General features: G+C 39.0%; 1 protein-coding gene across 4 annotated transcripts in view; it reads left to right on the top strand.

Moving 5' to 3' along the window:
* Positions 1–1,974: 1,974 nt before the first annotated feature.
* The window catches only part of LOC145993985 (ATP-binding cassette sub-family C member 4-like), a 214,712-nt gene continuing 194,314 nt past the window's right edge, over positions 1,975–22,372 (top strand). For 3 of the 4 annotated variants that reach the window (XM_083130020.1, XM_083130019.1, XM_083130017.1), the window contains exons 1-2: positions 1,975–2,051; positions 20,152–20,269. In XM_083130020.1, the coding sequence (XP_082986146.1) occupies positions 20,196–20,269 (74 nt within the window). In that variant the 5' untranslated portion in view covers positions 1,975–2,051; positions 20,152–20,195. Of the gene's footprint in view, positions 2,052–7,759; positions 7,810–20,151; positions 20,270–22,372 lie in introns of those variants that run through there. The other variant, XM_083130018.1, reaches the window with a different exon arrangement.

Below are 22,372 nucleotides of genomic sequence, written 5' to 3'. Positions count from 1 at the left end.
TAAGTGTAGCCAAATCTGCCTGAGGGGGGCTCATCATTTCTCGGGTTTATAATATTGTATTTTACACTACTTACTACGCTATTCTGCCACTTTTGTCTAATTGCGAAGATAAAGATCGGTGATGATATGATGAAATTGATGAAGGGACACTCATAAAGAACACCCATTCCCAGGCCGAGGTTCGAAGCCTTGCGTCGTAGCACGATGTGCTAACCAGTCCGCCACGGAAGTCGGCTTCCAACGGGACCCCTTGATTACAAGGTGACATCGTTGCCACTGTGGTATTGTTCGGACTATTGTATTTTATATGAGTGTATGTTGTATTCGGTTTTAGCGGACTATTGTATTTTATATGAGTGTATGTTGTATTCGGTTTTAGCGGACGATGTATTTTATATGAGTGTATGTTGTATTCGGTTTTAGCGGACTATTGTATTTTATATGAGTGTATGTTGTATTCGGTTTTAGCGGACGATTGTATTTTATATGAGTGTATGTTGCATTCGGTTTTAGCGGACTATTGTATTTTATATGAGTGTATGTTGTATTCGGTTTTAGCGGACGATTGTATTTTATATGAGTGTATGTTGTATTCGATTTTAGCGGACTATTGTATTTTATATGAGTTATAACTCCATTAAGCCTTGTTTCCATGATTATGAAAAACTAAATATGCTGACCAAGGCAGTAATTTATTTTATTAAAAACATAAACTAACGTAACGTTTCAACCTTCTAGCAAGGTCTTCTTCAGACTCTGTATCAAGTACAAAAGTAACCAGATACAACAAAAAGGGTAATATATATACACAAACATTACTCCCTCCAGACTATTTAGAAAGTTGTTTGGAACTTTCTAGCAGATGACTTTCACTTTCCAACTTTACTTTCACCTGTATTTTATATGAGTGTATGTTGTATTCGATTTTAGCGGACTATTGTATTTTATATGAGTGTATGTTGAATTCGGTTTTAGCGGACTGATATGCAAGCCACTTTTGTTTGTATGAGTGGCCCTTTGTTTAAACATTATTCCCTGCTGACCTGACTAATTGGAGATGACAAAAAGGCGAAACGGGGTGAAAGACAGTGGCGTATTCTGCCAACCGAGGAAGTCGTTCTTAAACGCATTAGTGAACAGTGCAGTTGGGGACACAAAAGGCTTAACATCAACTTCCTCGGTGAACAATGATTTCCTCGATTGGCCGTAGTGCCATCAGACATAGCGTTGCGAGTTCCCCGCGGTAGACCAAAGTTTATCCGGGCGTCGAGAAAATACTTTTAAACGCGTTAGACGGTAGTTTAAATCGCTAGTAAAGGTACGCTTGTGAAGAGTTGTTATTGAAACTAACTGTTACTACTATAATCCCACACCATATTCTCTGAGAAAGAAAGAAGAAAATAGAACAGCATAAGAAGAAAAGTTGATATTGATGATTGGAAATACCACTGTTTATAGTGTAAAATCTATAGTGATGTAGTGAACATTGGATTTGAAGATTTATTTTCAAATATAAGGTAAAAATTAGATATTATTAGTAGCTTATTTCCTTTTGTGTTAATCTTATTTACTGTTCACTAATTAACTAACTAAAGACTTGCGAGTGACTGGTGGGTCTGGTGCTATAAACCCAGAGCTCGCAAGACGAACCAGGTCGATTAGAAAATAATGTAACCAAAATTAAAAACAAAAAGAGAGACGGTTGGAACCATTGCATCTCTCGTGAAATTCTAGCCTGATTTGATATATCGCATCACCCCTTTCCCATTTGAAAATGTTGTATTGAATTCAGTGTTTCGAAGGTCCGCTTGGAACACACCAAAACAGTTCCCCTTGGTCTAACCTGTTCGGTATAGGGATATTTTGCCACAATGCAATCGGCAACATTGACCCCGGGAAAGACTGTTAATCCGACGATAAGTTCCCACGCGAAAGTAGTTCCACGCGCTCATTATATAAGACACTAGTAACAGTCACAGTTGCTGTGTGTAAAAGGGAGCCGGTGGGACTGCTCAGGACTCTTCGACGAAAAACCTATCATTTGTTCAAAGGTTAGATAAATTTCTCTTTCATACAAATTGCCATAGTTTTCAAGCTGATGGGGTTTGCGTGTTTCAGTAAGATGTACTACAGGTAGATTAGGAAAAACACGACGACCATCGGGGGGAAAAAAACTCTTACGCACTTCTCTTCCTTTCCGTGATTCTCTTAATAGACATTAACTTCCAGTCAATTGTAGACGGCAATACTTATCCGCACGGCTTTAACATAATTTGAGTGTAGTTTGTAGATATTCATGTCGAAATCTGAATCCTGGATCTTGTTTTATGCATTCTTCTTGAGGTGCAGAACATGAATGTACTGTAGGTCGGTCCAAATTTTCAGTGTAACTATATTCCAAGTAAAATGCCCCAGTTGTCATAGTTTCTACAGTAGCCACTAGAGTGATCTGTTAAGTGCATCACGTCGGTCTGAGGATAAGCATTTTTACCTTTCAAACCAAAGCATTTAATATTTTAAGGCGCAAGTCTTCATCATGGTAAAATTGAATACATTTCTCACCTTGTCATGTAATTTAATATAGATTTTTATTATCCACACCTTGAGTTAGATTTCTCACCGAAATCCCTTAGATAGATATCCACTTTTTGTTCACTTTTGACAGACATTTCCAAAACTCAGTGTGAGTCTCAGAGAACGACGCTCATGAGAGTGTTATAACATCACTTGCGTTGCAATTGGGGGGGGGGGGGCTTTAAAATATACTGCTTGGTTGAGAAGACGTTTTGATTGATTAATTTAGTGTTTTAAGTCCACTTTATGCACAGTAAGGCAAATCGGGACTGGGCCTAAAGTTTAAAGTGAGATCCGAACCACTATGTACCTCCACCGAGTTGAGAAGAGGCTTGGGGCCTAAGAGTGAAAAGTTATCAAAGTTGCAACCGTTGATAACTGCCTTAAGCTTAGAGGCGTTGTGTTGAAATTAACAGAACAGGTACAGGTACCTTTGAGGACTAAACTGGGTTTTGCATTTGAGTGAAACCGGAAGACGTAAAACCGATTTTATACATATTGCCGACGCTAGGAATTCTGTTGACATTTTTTCAATCTCTGTCCAGACTACATTTTCGGAGATTAAGAAACTATAATCGCTTCAAGCTTTCGCTTGAGCTACGTGTTAGTAATTAAACCTTGTAATGCCGTGCGTGGTTTAGGAGGATGCGGGGGAAAGGCCCAAAGTGGGGGCTAGTCATTAACATTGTGACTTATGAGAACTGACGAAAATCTGGAGGTTTTGAGCTAAAATTATCACACCAAGTAGGTTCATGCCTCGTGAGATTGACCTGACACTGCATTTCAGCGAATTCATTCAAAATGGTGGATGAGAAAATCTTTTCTCTTGTCATTGTCTCTCCAAATTTTCGAAAACGTGTCCTAGACCACATTTCTAAAGCCTAAACGCAAATCTTAGGCAGCACTTGGGTTACAACTTTAAAATATAGGGAGTGAAATGGAATCAGATCAACTCTCTTGCCAGCTTTTTAAGCGGCATCTGCTTTGCAATATACAGGGTGTACATAAAGTCCCGTAACACTTTCAAAAAATTATTGTATATAAACTATTAGGATTACTAAGTGACACAGTACATTAGTTGGAGTAAAGTTGCATTTTTTTTGTATTGTAGGTGTTCTCAGTAGTTCTGTTTCTCGCCGCAAGATGGGGGCAAATTCAAGATGGTGCTTCCTGCACCTGGAAAAGTTAAGTGTGCTAAATTTTTGATAAAACAAAGAGTGCTACAGATGTCCAACGGAAGTTTAGGAGCAAATACAAGAAAGAAGCCCCAAACAGGAAGGCAATATAATGTTGCTTCATCACTGAAAATTAAACAAATTCACGAAGTCGTCTTCTCTCTGCTGCAATTAACAGCAAAATTGTTACTGCTTTTCTTTGTCTTGGGTATATAACTCTTTTGCACAAACTGCAGTCGGTACGGCTTCATACATAATGTTTTGCACAAAACACTCCGCACAGTCATTGGTGGCATACCCAACTCGCGTCGGGCTCCTTATGAACGCTTCTCTCATTCGCTCAATGTCACCTTCATTCATGCCTGGCCGAGCACTTCTTTCCTTCGCACACAGTCACCCGGATGTAACAAATTTCCGATATCAATCGTAGATTGCCTTCCTGATTGGTGATTTTTCCTGTATTTGCTCATTAATATACGTTGGATATCTGTAGCACTCTTCGTTTTATCAAAACGAGCACATAATTACTTTTTCAGTCCAGAAAGCACCATCTTGAATTTGTCACCACCTAGCGGCGACAAATGGAACTACAGGAAAAACCTAAAAAAAAAAACCTACGACTTTATTCCTTCAACTAATAATGCATTGTGTCGCTTAGTAATGTTAATAGTTTCCTTGCAATATTTTTTGAAAGTGTTAACGAACTTCATGTACACCCTGTATTATACTTAATATATATTCAGTTTTTCCCCACCACATTACAAGAAAAGAAAAACTGCAGGGTCGTTAGGGTTGAATGTAAGCGAGACTCGAATAGCACATAGATCGCCAAAGTCCTCAAGCCAATAAGCTATGTGCACTAATAACGGAGTTGTCCTATAAGACCGAAGTTTTGAATCACTCTGTATATGCTGCTTAGATTACACGTTGCAGGAGACAAGCCTCCCCACATACGAGATAAGATTCTGCGAAGTCTCTTATCGTCTTGTTATCAGCCCTACATCAGAAGTTGGTAAGCCTTATTTTTCATGACTGGGGTGTCGAAAGGTAATATAAACTCCCACAGTAATAAAAGCCTTGATATGTATAGCCTTCCCGCTGACGTAGGCCAAAGGTTCGGCCGAGCCTTAACGTCGATTCTGCACCTGATAAAAAGTTACATGGGTCTAGCAGGTTCTATTTTTAAATCACATTTAAGCATAAAGGGTACAGCACAGCATATCCTTGTGCTTTATTTTCCTGTTGATATCGCTTTTTTATTATTTTAGTGTTATTAGCAGTATTGTTAAAGTTATCAACAGTAGATATAGTAACTGGTCTTGATGGTGGAATACTGATGATAATTAGGGTGCGGATATAGACTCTAAAAACTAGTGTTGGGCGATATATCGTCCAGATGATATATGGCGTTATTGAAAAAATTTCGTCCAGGAGATATCAACCAGACGATATATCGTCACAATATTTTGGCGATATATATCGTGTCGGCGATATATCGTTACGATATTTTAGCGATATATATAGTACCAGGGATATATCGTGACGATATTTGGAGATATACAGGGTGTCTCAAAAGTAATAGCGCAAACTGACACAGGTGAAAGTACACGATAATAGAAACAAAAAAGTCTCAGTAAACATGGGTCTGCAAACGAGCCGTTTTCGAGATAATCGCGAATGTGTGATTACAAGCCGCTATTGACTTCATTGTTTGTAAACGTCCTCGTTGGTAAAATGCTAATAGTGTGTGCGAATGTGTGGTTACAAGCCGTCATTGATTGCATTTTGTAAACACAGGATACTTTACTCCTTGCGCGGTCCGAGGTTTGCTCTTTGTTTACAAAACAGAACATTTCCGAGAGGTGGCGTTGTAATCAAACAGAACATTTCCCGAGAGGTGGCGTTGCAATCAAACAGAACATTTCCGAGAGGTGACGTGGTAGGATTCAATCAGTACACAGTCTAATCGTACTGTGCTGGACTGCGTAGTGAAAATGGAACCTTACAGCAACAAAGAGTATGAGGATATGCATTTTGTGTATGGTTTGGCTAATGGCAATGCACGGGAGGCTGCACGCTTGTACTAACGAAAATACCCTGCTCGAAGGCACCCCGAGAGAAGCACATTAACTAGGGTACATTAGCGCCTCAAAGAACATAGGGGCTTCAAACATGGTAGGAGAACAGGTAGACCTGCAAGCATTACGCCTGAAGTTGGGGATATGGTGTTGGAAGTAGTAGAACACTCTCCAGGAACCCCGACGAGGAGAATTGCCGCACAAGTGCCAGTAAGCCGCAGTAGTGTATGGAAAATTTTACATCGTAATTCACTCTACCCTTACCACCTCCAACGAGTTCAGTGTCTCAGTGATACGGATTGTATTCCTAGAGTGACGTTTTGTCAGTGGATGCAACAACAGGTTGTACTCAACCCTCGTTTTGCAAGTAACATTTTATTTACAGACGAAGCGGGGTTCAATGCCATGGTATTTTTAATTTTCATAATTCTCATGTTTGAAGTGTACTAAACCCACATGCTGTTCATGAGGCACCATATCAGCAACGTTTATCATTGAATGTGTGGTTAGGGGTACTAGGTGATCGTCTCATTGGACAACACATTCTTCCAAGAAGGGTCAATGGACCGAGGTACCTTCGGGTTTTGCGGCATGATCTTCCAGGATTGCTTGAGGATGTTCCCCTTGATCCACGTCAGCGTATGTGGTACATGCATAATGGAGAACCGGAACATTTTGCTGCTGCTGTGAGACGACATCTAACACGCATATATCATCAAAGATGGATAGGTCGAGGCGGGCCTGTACCGTGGCCTCCAAGGTCACCGGATCTAAATCCTTTGGATTTTTGTGTCTGGGGTCCCCTCAAAAGCGTAGTGTACAACACTCCCGTTGACACGGCTGAAGAACGGTAACAGATAATTGTACATGCTTGTGACCAATTCCGAAATGATCAGAGGGTATTCGAAAGAATTCGAAACTCAATGCGGAATCGCGTACATTATTGCATCGAGATGGAAGGACGACACTTTGAACACCTCCTTTAACAGGTACGAGAGTACAGTAATTGCAACGTAGAACATAATAAAGTAGTGTTGTATTCCTTGTTAAAGTAAGTAGGATGTTCAATAAAAGCAATGAGATCTGATATTTCATACTGTATTCTTGGTATTTTACCAACTAAGACGACGTTTACAAACACTGAAGTCAGTGACGGCTTGTACCCACACATTCGTACACATTATTAGCATTTTACCAACTAGGACGACATTTATAAACAATGAAGTCAGTGGCGGCTTTCAATCACGCATTAGCGATTATCTCGAAAACGGCTCGTTTGCAGACCCATGTTTACTGAGACATTTTTGCTTCTATTATCGTGTACTTTCACCTGTGTCAGTTTGCGCTATTACTTTTGAGACACCCTGTATATCGTGGAGATGATATATCGCCGATATCACGATACGAGAAAAATATCGTGTCGTCTTTGACGATGTATCGTGATATCAAACTTCCGATATCGCTCATCCCTACTAAAAACCTCTGAAATAGGCAACAAAATTGATAAAAATAGACACTTAAAAGGCGCTTTAAAATACGAAAAGTCACTAAATTAGGCATTTAAAAGGCACCCTAAAATTAAAAAAGACATTAAAATAGGCATTAAACATTCCTTGAGTCCTTCAAATCTGACGAATTCCAGATTTCAGTCACCCTAATGATGATATTATACCGTCAATTGGTACAGAAGAGACTTATTTATTACAGTAGAGAAGTTCAAAGTTAAATGGAGATCATATTTATGTTTAAAATCATTCAATCGTTACAGATTAGGGAAAATGCGGGTAGGCCCGTAGAAAAGTTATTTTGAGTAATTATCACTAGGCAGGGCGCACTTGATAAGGACCGGTTACCTTTATCTCCACAAACAACTCCACAGTATGCCACTTGATATTAGTGTGGTAACGCAAGTGCATTTCATGTTTGTGTTAAACAGTTCAAGTCAAACGGATAAGAAGGACGGACATCTCGCAGCTCGCTTGGTAAGTGGAACTGCATTACATGGTAGGAGGATAGTCGCGAACAGGAACGCCAACTTTTGAAAAACATTGGGTGGGCTCAAACAATCGAGTTATAAGTTCCCTTCCTAACACTAGACGAGAGCTTGAGCTTTTGCTTTGGGGGGGGGGGGGGGGGCAGACTGTGGGAGAAGCATATGATATTATAAACTAGGGGATATTCAACAACTAGGGGTGTGCGGGACAGAATTTTTTGGTCGGGACTGGAATTTTTTTTAATCCCGACCTTCGGGACGGGAAATGTTCGAAATTTGCCGAATTTCAGAAAATCTCGAATTCTACACGTCATTTTCAACTTAAGTGATTGTTTTTGCATTTCTTGAATAAAAACAAACAATTTGCTATCAGTTCCAGACACTTGCAATGCAGAAAACGTCGAGAATTAACTTTTCAAAATGACCATTCGGTATTTCCAGACTTTTCGGGATCCCGCACACCCCTATCAATAATCCTCAGGTATTGAATATCCCCTAGTTTATAACGGGTATGGAGGCCTTCCCTCGGAAATTAAAAAAAAAAAACAACTTAAAAACACTGACTTCTAGGCCTTTTAGATTTGAAAATGTTAAAATATCCTCGCTTAAGTAAACAAATATTAATTAGTACATTGGTCGTCAGTTTTAAAAGAAGCAAAACAGTACGATTATTACATTTTGCATTTCATTAATATTTTATTGATACAATACTCGTATTACTTTTAAAAAGTTACGGTATAATAGTAAGCTTCAGAAATTTTAGAAAAATTAAATTGAAAAGTTCTTTTGATGCCTCAGCAGTAACTGTTGACTCAACACAAAGTCATTTCACGTTTTTCTTTCTTCAAACTGTACACATCAATCAAATCGTCTAAGACCCGCTATTGCGGCGCAATATACCGCACATGCCATCATGCCAAACGTCAAGATTTGCGGTATGGCTTCATAACAAAAATGTAGTAACTGAACTTAATCATGCGTTATTTTTTAGTCTGGCCCCTGGCCATTCCAGAACTCCGCCTATGGGCGAGCGTATTACGTATTATTTGTGACACAGTGAAGTTTCATGGAAATGCATTTTCTTAAAGCATGTTTCAGTTTGAAAAAAAAAGGTAAAGTTCCCCGTGCCATGGAGGGTGCGAGGATAGGGCACCACACAATCTCGATCTCGGTTGAATCTTTACTGACGCCAGTGTGAAGACTACAGCAGATATCACGGTGGCTCCAAGTTTTTATTACTGTGAAAGTTTATATTACCTTTCAACAGCCCAGTCATGAAAATTAAGGCTTACGAACGTTTAATGTAGGGCTCATAACAGAACGAGACTTTACCCGCCCTCCAGGTACCCATTGATTTGAGGCTGGGTGAGCCCCAGAGCCGCATTATGCGGAAACAAGGCTGGAAAATTCAGACATAAGATCACTCACCCCGGGAATCGAACCCATGCCAGACGACCTACCGACTAGACCGCGGAGGCACTTCAATTTTGAAAATGCCAGAAGAAATGAAACAAGGGTCTCCCTTCATCGATAAACTTAAAAGCTTTTTATCATTATCTTCCTTGCATACTTTACATAACACCACCTTTTGATTTTCATCGTAAAAAATATCTACAGATGTTTGCCTGCCATGAACTTTGAAAAGTTCTACCACCAGCATTCTTTGTTTCCCGTTCACGATCCCTCGAATAATTTGAAAATGAACTTGGTATATCAGTAGTAGCCGATTTCCGAACCGAATTTAAATCTATACAGTAACGGAACAATGGGTAATAGTATTGTCCACCCACGGTCGCTTGATTATTACAAATTTATCCATGATAAATAACACTAAGAAAACAAAAGCATATTCAGGGTGTCGACTAAAATAACAAATCCAAAATTCTTGACTTTTTCATGACTTCTTATTGACTTCCCCCTTTTTTTCTTAAAATTTATTTAATTTCTCTCTACTTAGGTATAGTTGGAAATTAAGAAAATTGATATTTTTATTCAATGTAAACCCCGTACCACAAGGCCGGTTAAAATGAAAACTGAAGCTGTACTTTAACAAGAGATTCAGACTTGTTTAAATTATTAATGCCTGTAAAAATTAATGCTTCAGACTTCATCCTGGATGGGGAATGGCCACATTACATAATTTACAAAGAGGAACGTTACCACAATTTTATCCCGGGTGGAATGATATTTGGAGGGAAACAACACATTGTTGGCGATTTAGCCATTTCGCCATTCATTTGCAACACTTGGGCGTGTAAGGGGTGTCCTGCGAGGACAACCTCACTTCCCCAGTAACTGAAATGTTGCAGGCTAATGAGGCTCTGGCGCCTAGACCTACGGCCAGTGCAATCCTGCGCAGGGCTCTGTTTTTCACTGTGTTAATTCCCTATATGTGCTGAGTGTCCCTTAACACCTCAGCTTTTAACCTAGGCAAGGAAATGTTAATCCTCGCAGACGAGTGTTGTTTTAGTTATGGTACGAGACTGCGTCTCGTATAGTGTCACGGTGCAAATAGAGTAGGTGCTGAAGGACCCAAAAATTGTTGCCCTTTTCTCTCAGACAATTGGAAGCTGCATTTAGCAAACACAGATGGAATAGCCTTAAGCGCTACTCTATTCCTGGAACTATCCAAACAAGTGGCGAGGGTTAAGGACCACCTCCTCCCTCTTGTGTCCACGGTAAAAGCCACATCCAATGAATGAGTTGTCACGTGACTCAGATCTGATGATCACCTCAAAAATATCTATTTGTTCGAATGAATGAATGAATGAATTAAAATTTTTGGAAGGTCGGCACTTCAGTAAAACAAAAGGTGTAAAAAGCCCCTTACGAAAAATTAAAAGTGCAAAGTTGTAAAAGGACCTGCAAGCAACACATTAAAAAGTCAGAAAAAATAAAAGCTTTCTCACAGACGGTAGAAGAGACCAGCTCTTCGAAAAAACCTAAAAACATTTGATAAAATACTGTTGTCATCACCAAACTGGGATGACAAACGGTCGGAAAGGTTAACAGTATGCCGGATGTAAGCAAGATCGGCACATTCAACGACAATATGCCGAATACTGAAAACAATATTGCAAACACGACACAACGGAGGGTCCTGCCCTTGCAGCAAGTGACCATCGGTTAAACGGCTGTGTCCAATACGCATTCTGGTTAGAAGAACTTCTTCTCGGCGAGAGGGACGGGACGAGGAACGCCAAGCACCTATGGTGGACTTATAATAGCGTGAAGCTTGTTCCCCGTTTCCGTATCCCACTTGGCCTGCCGAGTGTCAAGAAGGGAACAACGAAACACATTCTGCAGGTCGTCTATTTATACGAGTGATACAATAAGTAGTATGAGAAATAATAAATATACGTGGACTTTTTGCCACGAGCGCGATAACCCTTTACGGAATAATTTATTTTTAGAACTATGAGCTTAAGTAAACATAAAAAATGCTAGATTTCTTTGTGATGGAGTTGATTGAGTTGATGTTTTCAAGTCCACTTTTTGCACAGTAAGACTAATCGGGACTGGGCCTACAGTTTATATGAACCTCTATGTACCTCCACCTGGTATCGAAAACCCGGGACCTTTTGATTACAAGGGACGACGCTACCGCTACGCCATCGGAAAGGCCTACATTTCTTTGTGAAATGCCAGAATGTTAGGGGGGAGATGATTGATCTAAATTTATAATTTATAAACATGAAAGTTACCACAGTGGACATTTCCACTTTGACATTCATTTTGCAGATAATGATACAAACATGAGATGAGCAAAATATCTCGGCGATATTTGTTTTCGTTCTCGAGAAACACGCCTTCAAACACCGCTGAAATTCACGTCCTACGTCACGGATTTGAAAACGTCCTCTCCACAGACACGAAGTCCTCTGACGTCAACACTTAGAAATGGTTGCGGGCGGGGCTTCTGCTCGTCCCGTCAACTTAGCATGAGCCGCGAAAGCGACAGAAAATTCACTTGATACTGTGTAAAACAAGTATCTTGTAACTTCCAGTGCAAAAATCTGTGCTCCATTTCTTAAATTATAGCATTATTTACTATAATTCAGCCACTCGGTAGAGGGTTTTCCCATTAGGGTGACAAAGCAGAACTTGTAACAGTCAATGGCTGAACACGTAAACAGCCTTGTTCATTGCGAATACATAGGTTGCTTCTGACTGGCAAGAACTTAATGTTATATGAGTGCCTTTTCTGGAATTACAATTATTTTCGTCATAATATTTTCTTCGCAAATTTCAAGATAATACATTTAGAACACTCTGGTTTACACGCCAATTTCTGTAATATAAGAGGTGATACAGTATAAAAAGGTACGGTGAGTTTTTAAATTTCCTGCAGTAAATGACAGTTTTCTTCAGTTAATATATATTGCAAATTTTTGTATTTAGCCTCGTCTCGTGAGCAACACTAACATTAACAATAGAAGCATCCCCCTAGCTGTCCCCAAAGTCTCGAGCAAACATCCTCCCATGTAACAATTTCCAGTTCAATGAAATGTCACTCACAAGCATGGGCGTCCGGAAGGGGGGGGCAAGGGGGGTCGTGGCCCCCCTGGAAAATGAAAGTCAACCAAAAATTACATATTTCACACATATATTTTAATTTCAGCCACAATAATGTGTGTTAATTATTGCATGAACATGATAAATTCACATTTAAGCAATGTTTTTTTAGGTATGAACACTATTATTGGAGAAAATATGCCATGTTGCCCCCCCTGAAAAAAAAATTCCTTGCCCCTCCCTGGAAAAAATCCTGCGGACATCCATGCTCACAAGGGTATAGTCATGCCCAGGTCGAGAGTTAAACCTGGAACATGCGACTTCCTCAGATAAATCATGAATTTTGTGTATAATAATTACAACTCCAGTTCATTCCTGGTAATTCGAATCTGCGGTTTGGTTTGCATATATAAGCAGGATAATATTCAGTTTTCGGGGACTCGTATCGTTAAAACGAGGAGTCAAAAAAATATATTAAGAAGTTTTTTTTTTGTATTTATAATGATAAGCCTTTGCATACATTGTTAATTCTATATTTTTCGAGACTTGAGACGAGAACGAGAATTGCCCTCCCAAACCGAGACGGATGTTAATAAATCGAGACGAGACTGTCAATGAGACATTTACAAATAAACACGAGACAGACATTTACAACTTTAAATGAGAACGAGACCAAGATTGCCTTGTCTCGTCTCGATAGGATCCTTAGTGGTGAAGTTGTGAAGCAACTAATTAATGCGTTCGGAGTAACGAGATGAGGCGGCTTTTTTCGCAGTACAAAATTCAAAATATATCGTACCATTTCAGTATGGGATATTGTTATGCACATGGGCGTATATATAGTTGACGTGGGGGGGGGGATTAACTTTTGGTATGATTAGGGTTGCTTTATTTCGTAAGTGAAAATCCAGGACACTGCTGGCCGGAAGCTTGTTGGGGAGCAGGGGGTGCTATACCCGACAAAGTTGTGTGTATGTAGTCACGAAATCACGCTAGTATTGATACTTTTCTGTTCATCTTGTGTCACTGCGTTTTTAAAAACCAAATATCTTTAAAATGACTCGAGGGGAAAAAATAACTGATTTGACAGTCTCAATGCACTTTCTTATCGCAGAAATTACGAAACTATCAGGAAATTGCAGACATTTGGTCTGCAGTGCCATCTGGTGTGTGGAATTACGTAATTTCGTCCCCATCCGTATCCCGTCTTACGTCTCTAATTTAAGAGAATAAAATAAGTCCGAAGAAATTTTTATGAACAAGTGGATGAACAGGTAACTCTGGTAATTTTATTGAACCAAAGAGGGATGGACCCGTTGAACCCCCCTTAAATACGTCCTTGGTTATACACATTATTTCCTTGTAATAATTATACATAAATTAAGTATTAATATGTAGGCTACTGTGCAACTGATGTAATCTTCTCAGTGTATTTTCTCTTAATTGCCCAAAAATATTTGATCATAACTTGCGCAACAGAAATGAAACACAAACAGAAATTGCTTTATGGAAAATAAAGTAAAATAGGCTTTACAAATAAAGTGAAGAATGTGAAAATTCATATTTTGCGCTACATAGGTTACGGTAAATTTCGATAAATATAAGTTTGAAATATATATATATATTTGAAAGTTTGGTCAGCAACCACTTTTACAAGCAATATTTTTCACATGACCTGAGACCACACACGCAGCAGAACCCTTTCATTTATCTTGCACGTGAGCAGCAGGGATATTTCATGGAAGAATGATCATTACAAAGCATAGCTTTCTTTTCCACTATCGCTCCTTCTTCCATTATTTAAATCTGTACAATTTGTAAAACTGCTGCACATGTTCGCTCACCGTGAGCTCGCCGCAGTAAACTCATAGACGCTCGAAGCAGAAGACAAACGAGCTCTCTCTATGTCGTGACGTATTAACATGGCGGCGGCGTATATTCAGCACAACGCTAGCCTCGCAACTTTGGAAGTCTCGTTTCTGCCTTAAACTGAGCGCAGAGAAACGCGAGAACTTGTAGGGGTCATTTTTCCGGGGTGTAGTTTTTAAAATTGTTGTAAAAAAATTGAGTGGAAATGTCCCTTGTGAAGGAATTCCACTACAAAGACAATCCATCACGTTTAGGTGACAATTCAAAAGAGCTTATCCGTGATGTAAGCGTCAAGCCAGTTTCTTCCACTTGAGAGCTAGCTTCAATCCAATTCCATCAACCTAATTGAGGCAGACAACAGAAACAGGCTTGGTGCAGTGATTTTTTTTATCATTAGATGGTTGCCAGTTGCTTATTTCAATGCTTCACACCAGTGGCGCAGGAACGGGGGGGTACAGGGGTACATTGTACCCCCGCAATTTTTTGACGGGGGGTACTGTACCCCCCTAAATCCGTAAATCGAGTTGTACCCCCTGTACCCCCCTTTGGTAATTTGACAGCAGACGGAAGGTGCTACTGTTAAAATTACCTATTATCAATTCACCCAGTAAAAAAAGTATTATTGTTTATACATTTTAAGCATTATAGTCCTTACCACAGAAATTCAAAAGATTTAATTGTAAACTTATTCTACTACATTGTGCTTGCTACTAGTTAGTTCATTGACCTAAGTTCTTTGAAACCTCTTTAAGGAGATGAAAATTGTTTAAAATGTGTGTGGAACGATGGAATCAGATTGACTCTCAGACAATTACGCTGCAGACGATTGCTGCTTTGCGTAAGGGGGGTACACATTTCTAAAACAGTGGTCGCATCGATTTGAAGATAAGATACAAATCTTCATCAGAAGAGTATATGACTGACGCCATTTTCTTTTGGATATTTATAATGGAATTTTCCGAAACGGAACACTTACACGAACGATACGAGACACGACAGACCAACTTGGGGGGGGGGGGGCGGGTTACAATGCACTCCTGTACCTCACCCATAGTTTTCATAAATTTGTAAGAGGGTGTTGGGAAAACTATACTTAAACCTATATATTAAGATATATATATTTTTAAAAATAGCCTATCTGAGAATGAGGTGAATTTGGAATAAGTTTTCATAACTTCAGAGTGGAAACCGAAAGAAAAATAAGCACAAACAAGAACGAGAAGGACCTCACCACACAGGAGACGAGATGAGGCTGTGACAATTCTCGACTCATCGCACCCCGGTATCATTCCTAGGTGAAATGAAATCTTTCCTAGACATTTAAACAGGGTGCAATTTGCGATTTTATCAGAGGGGGAACTATTTTTTACCTATGTATTAGGTATACTTATAATTGGACATTAATTGCTTAAAATCTAATTGTAATATCGAATGCAACACAAACACAACGCCATTTTATGTTAAACTCTAAAGTCAAATTGTAAGAAAATTACATTAGTCAGATGAATGCACGAGATAAATGAGACTCACTGCAGGTTCTATTGGTAGATTTTGGATTGGATTCCCAAGGTCTCTGGGAGTAAGATGGGAATATTTGATTGATTGATTTGGTTTATTTTACTTCGCCTTTCTGCCACTTTTGGCTAATCGCGAAGATGAGGATGAGTGATGATGATATGATGAAATTGATGGAAATTCAAAAATAACACCCATGGGCAGGCCAGGATTCGAACCTGGGACCTCAGGCGTCATAGCGTGCTATGCTAACCCCTCCGCTACGAAGTCCGGCTAGGTGGGAATGTGTTTTTTGATTTTCTTTGTAGATGCGAAAATCTTTAACTGTGACGCGCACATGCTTCTGCTTACATTAAAGTTTACCTTTTCACATAAACGAGAAATTGACATGTCATCCTAAAACACACGCATGTATCTGCATTTAATACCACTACATACGAAAATAAACCTTGGCCTGCTCTTCACATTGTCCACCAAAAATTGAAAAGAAAGAATAAACTTTTGAGCGTATGGCTTTCCTTGCTACTTCTGAGAGCTGAAGGATTTCGGTTTTGTAAATGTACCGAATGATATTACTTTCAGTACTTGAAGAGCGTCATTAGGTACAGCTAATTATATTACAAATAAATGTTTTGTCAAATTTTTCACAAATATTTCAAAGTTAGACTTCTTACGAGTTGATTGGGAACCATCTGAACTCATTATTTTCTTTCTTAATACAACACCCTATAGATGTCTGAGAAAATACCAAATACATGCTTCTAAAAGGCATTGGATGTGGTACACATCTGCCATAAGTTGTTTAAAGATATTTTTATGCGTAGCTATGGGACTTTTAAAATTAGAATGAACGGAACTGAAGTGGAACTCTATATAATGTAGTTTCTATATCCAGTGGGTGGGAGATGATTATTCCTGGTTGGGGTGGCTCAAGATCGCCCTCACTCCTGATTTTCCGTTCCGTGAAATCCAAATAAGCTCAGAATGAGGTCCAGAGCTTAGCCTTATATGTTTCAGAATTGCTATCTGATTTTAACATCTGTTTTTCTTTTACTTAAATTCTAACAAAAACAATGAAAAATATTTATGCATATTTTGCATTAAATAACAGGACATTCGTGTGTGCTGTTCTAAAAGAGAATATTTCTCATGGCTTCACATTATACCTAGGTATGAAGGACGTTTTTTGGGGGGTCTAGGGGGTCCGGACCCCTTCCCCCCGAAAGACTTACCAAGTAGTAAAAGTAATTTATCAAAATATAATTGTTTAGCATTTGTTACACTCAATTTCCATCAATGCCAATATAATGCTTGAACAGCGTAACAATTAAAAGTTAGGGTGCGGCAGAAATATCTCCCGGATTTATTTGTGAATAACAAAGCAACGATAGATGTTATGCAAAACTTTATTGCACATTTGGAAAGAACAAGGTTTACCATTTAATTGCACATTTGCAAAGAACAAAATGTTCCAATTATTTTTTGTCAAAATTGCCACAAGTCACCATTTTGTGTGACATAGTTGACTTTGTTTTAAAATGATATCGTCCAAATGCCGATCTGCACAGTGTACGCATTTTTGAAGTCTCGCCCTGAAGTTCTGCATTACCCTCCTAGTCATGTCTGGTCTGTATTGCCGCTCTTTCCTGTCTGATACCATCTTTCAGATCATTGTCTGTCCTCGGCCTTCCTTGGTAAACTTTAGCCTTCACGTACTCCCACAGATAGAATTAGCTGGGTGCGAGCTCGGGGGAACGAGTTGGCCATGGAAGGTCACTTCGAAGTGAGATCAGACGCCCTGGAAACATTTCACGTAGCACGTTCATCGATACGCGTGCTGTGGCACCATCCTGTTGGAACCACACAGCCAATTTACCACGTTCGTTAGATTGCGGCTGCAGGAAGTTGCGTAACATCCATACATAACTGCCAGACGTTACATTAACTGCGTGCCGTCTTCCTCAAAAAAGTAGGGGCGTTCGTGTACTTGTCTCGGTACATATGGGAAACAAAATGGTAATCCTTGTTCTTTCCAACTGTGAAATAAAATTTTGCATAACATCTATCGTTGCTTTGTTATTCAAGAATGAAATCCGGGAGTTATTTGTATACTCGATGGTTTTCTCCGCTGAACTTATTGGAAGGCAAGGAATTTGGCTCATACGGCTTTGAAGGATTCCAAAGTTTTATGCACACTACTAATGATAATATCCATAAAATATTAATCAGGAACTTTACTTTTCGTTAATTGGATCTAACTCCCTTTTTGTTATTCAATAAATATTCAATTCTTTTTCTATCCGACATTAAATTCCTTGCCAGGGCAGTTGTTTTTGTGCAAATCTTGGCGATCTTAACTACACGTAAGCTAGATAATGAATACTTGCTGTTATATTTCTATTATTTTACTATCTTTTACCTATTCATGTAATAATAATACAATATTAATTAATGTACATATTTAATTAATTAATATATTAATTTAATTAAATATAATTATTCTATATATATATATATGTATGGGAGGCTGAATTTTGTACCCCCCCAAATGAAAAACGTTCTTGCGCCACTGCTTCACACTCTATACACATTCATCCTTAAATACTACTGACGTTGAGAATCACACAACTGCATAGTATGGACGGTTCTGTCAGACCTCTGACTTGATTTTGAACTGTGAACTAGCTGTTTTGCTATTTTCAATTTATGATGCGTTTCTCATGACTTGACATAGTTGTAGAAGACAATTGTAAAGCAGTTTTCAATTATTTCCAGGCTTGGGTATGTATGTTTGTGAGTGTCCATTCATTAATTTCATCATATCATCCCTCATCCCCATATTCGCAAATTAGCCAAAAGTGGCACAAAAAGCGAAATAAAATAAATCAAATCAATCAATCAATTATTATTATTTCATTAAAGAAGCGTAACGTAAAATCGGTCAAATATTGCAACGATTTCTTCTTTATTCTTTAAAGAAAATTCGAAATTCTAAAATTGTATTTGTCACAAGGGCAGGAGTTCAAAGTAATATGAAACCTTTGCTGAAATTGGAAAAGGGTAATGAGCCATTAGAAGGACAACGTAACTACTACTATGGTCTGTCAGACCGCTCGCCGAATATACGAGATACAGGTGGATAAAAATCACAATTTTTATTAGAAAAATATTTTTGATGATTTTCTTATTGATATTGGACTTTTTTATTTAAATCGATTTTTTAAAACCACGCTTAAAATTGCTTGCATGGTTTTTGGCACCGTACATATAGATATATGTTTTTTTATATAGAAAGGCTTTTCCTAGTAAACGGCCCTGTAAAATATTTGAACAGTTTAAATAAAGAAAAGAAAAAAAATATGTAAATATACAGTTTTCTGTTTCTGATATTGTATATATGAACCTACTACGGAAATGTCTGTTGAGTGTGTTAATGAAAGTATAATAATTTCAGTAACTTTTCTTCCAGTGAAAATAAAAAACATATGGATGTATTCTATAATTGTAACTTAGAATATTTTTGTAGTCTTTGTACCTGATTTTTGGCAATTCTTTAAATGATAGTTTGCAAAATATCAGCTGACATCTTTATTTCGAGTTTAATAATAATGACAGTATTTACGGTTTAACATGATTGGTATTTTTTGTATATTTTTCTACAAAAAATGTTTATTAGTTTTGCCCATAAAAATTATTGAATTTTAAATCAAAATAAATGTAAGTGTGTTTACAGTTTACATATTACATTTTCTTTCGTACGTATGAGCTTCACACCATCAGTACATATATTTTTTCCCATTCTTTTTCCTTCTTAGAGCCTAACAAACACCGTTAAAGGATTAATGTACTTTCACCAAAAGTAACTGTGACATCTACAAAATCCTTATGTACATTATTCTATAAATTATTTATTTACTGTGATTTAAATCAGTCATCATGCCATCATGCACCAGATTTCATGACCTCATTAAAAAAAATCACAAATTGTCAAATATCTCGAAACTGCTTAGCTATTACCTAATCATCCGTGACCTGTTTCTTTCCGAACAGAACTAGGCTCAACCGAAAATCAAGGTCTCGTAACTGTATAATTTCGACAAATATCAGGTAACCATTTTCAACGACTAACGATTGTTAAAAAAAATGTTAACTTCTGAAAGATAAAAGTTCGCATGGTATCGATGCCCTCTGAAGGTAATTGTCATCCACGACCATAGTCGACGCCTGTTATGGCAACAGATTTGAAGCTCGGAATTTTTCCAAGTCCCATGTAAAAAATCACTAATGATCAAATATCTTGAAAACGGTTATAAACATTGATCACTAATTATTTCCAATCGTAATATTCACTGAAGACATTTAAAGATTTTATAGAAGAAACAGCATTTTTGCCCCTTAAACAGAATAAAATTCAACCCTTCCTTTATTTCAGATCCAACATCTGGTAATACTAAATGACGCTACTCTGAGGGGAGAATGGACACCACAAAACACCCAGAAAATGCATGTCCGAAAGAAAATGCCAATCCTTTGTCTGCTATGGTATTCGCGTGAGTATTCTGAAATTACTATCAACATTTCGTCGACTCCCCCACAAAGTGTCGTATCTCAATATTTAGCGAAAATGTTATTGTCACAAACTGTCGTATCTTGAGCTACGTCTCTTTATGACTAAAATTTTCCAGCACAAACTGAGATACTCCCGCCTGGTTCCTTGGGTGGGCCAAGATAAACCGAACCCGACATGGGAGAAGATATTCGATGTATAAATATTACCAAAGGGTAATACCTACCTTCAAACACACACACACATTGTGTATATATATACGGTATTACACATATATAATGTATGTGTGTGTGTGTGTAATTCTTGATCCCATGCAGGGTTCCGAAGCGGAGTGCGGAGCGTACTAAAGGAGCGCTCCGGAGCGACTTCGAAGCGTCAGTTCTACTCCGCTCCTCGCTCCGGAGCGGAGCGTGGTACGACAGCACTCCGATCCGGATAGGAGTGGTTCGACTTTTTGAGAGACACACTCCGATCCGGAGCGGAGCGTGATAAGACAGCACTCCGCTCCGGAGCGGAGTGGTTCAGTTTTTTTAGATGTACGCTCCGATCCGGAGCGGAGCGTGATACAACAGCACTCCGTTCCGGAGCGGAGTGGTTCGGCTTTTTGAGACACACGCTCTGATCCAGAGCGGAGCGTGATACAGCAGTACTCCGCTCCGGAGCGGAGTGGTTCGGATTTTTTAGACGCACGCTCCGATCCGGAGCGGAGCGTGAGACAAGAGCACTACGCTCCGGAGCGTGCTGTCAAAAGCAGCACGCTCCGATCCGGTTAGGAGTTTCTTTTACACGAATGCTGTAATGCAACTATGAATAATGGGAATGTGCAGTACATTAAAGCCGACTTGCGTGACGGAGTGGTTATAGTTTCCATGTACTCTAGTTGTTTGTCTGGTGATCGCCCCCGCTTGGAGGGGAGGGACAGAGTGGATCATGCTTCCTTATGGTCGAACGGGTGAAGGGGGAGGTGCGCGGGGAATTTTGGCAGAAGCTTTTTTGTTTGTGGTCGCTCTACAGCACAACACCCTACGACGTCAGGGATCCGTGGGGTGGTTCAAATCCCGGTATGGGCTTGTACAGGGTCAACGAAGTTAGTAATAAGTTTGTTTTATAGAGCTTACATTGATACACTTGTACGTTAAATTGTATCTTCTGCAAATATGCTGTATAAAGAAACAAACTGTCGGACTACTAAGTGATGCGAGTGTACAATCTTTGTGTGTATCGTTCATCAATTTAATCATAACATCGATCATCCCCATCTTTGCGATTAGCCAAAAGCGAAAAAGAGGAGAAGTAAAATGAACTAAATCAATCAATCAATCATGCACATTAAACATTGGTAAAACAATACAAGAATGCTGTTTTGGCTCGAGAGAGAGGGAGAGAGAGAGAGAGAGAGAGAGAGAGAGAGAGAGAGAGCTATAGTACGTAAATTGTTCATTTGATGTAAGTTGAAATATGAATTACGTAAATAGTATTTCTGTATTGAGATATACTATTTTGTATTGTGACTCTTAGATATAAGAGTTTGAATGTTATGTGTTGAATGGGTTACGAATAATTTCAAGCAATCAGTTTTTCTGCTTTGCGGATTTGTCCGACCTACCTCCCCCATACTTTGTCCGACCTACCTCCCCCATACAACAGACAGCTTCGTTTTGTGCCGTATTCCGTGTTCCTTGCAGGTGACTCAGTGCAATCGGCTAGCGCATTGGTCTTGTGCCCGTTTCAAGAGGGGAGGAGGGTGAAACGGGTACATTGCTTGTTTGTGCGTGCTTTCGGGGTTGAGAACTTCGTTCGCTGCGCTGTACGTTGCATTCGACTTATCCAGTGTTGCCTGTTGTATTAGAATTATGCTACACCAATTCTGGTTAGATTGTTCTCTTTTAAAAGTATTACTTGCGCGTGTTGTTATTCTCTTCACTGTCATATAAAGAAGCCTTTAAAAGCTGTGTTCTCTTGTATCATTACATGCATATTATGTGTGCTTGTCAACGGTGATATATGGACATTTAATGAAATTTTTAACGCCGCTGATACATGGACGTCTTCATGATATTTTTCCAGGAAGGGACAAGCAAGGTAT

Source organism: Lepisma saccharinum, chromosome 10 (assembly GCF_977018435.1).
Source record: "Lepisma saccharinum chromosome 10, izLepSacc3.1, whole genome shotgun sequence".
Taxonomy (NCBI): Eukaryota; Metazoa; Arthropoda; class Insecta; order Zygentoma; family Lepismatidae; genus Lepisma; species Lepisma saccharinum.
Note: the sequence above shows the minus strand (reverse complement) of the source record. Positions and strands in the feature narration are given on the sequence as shown.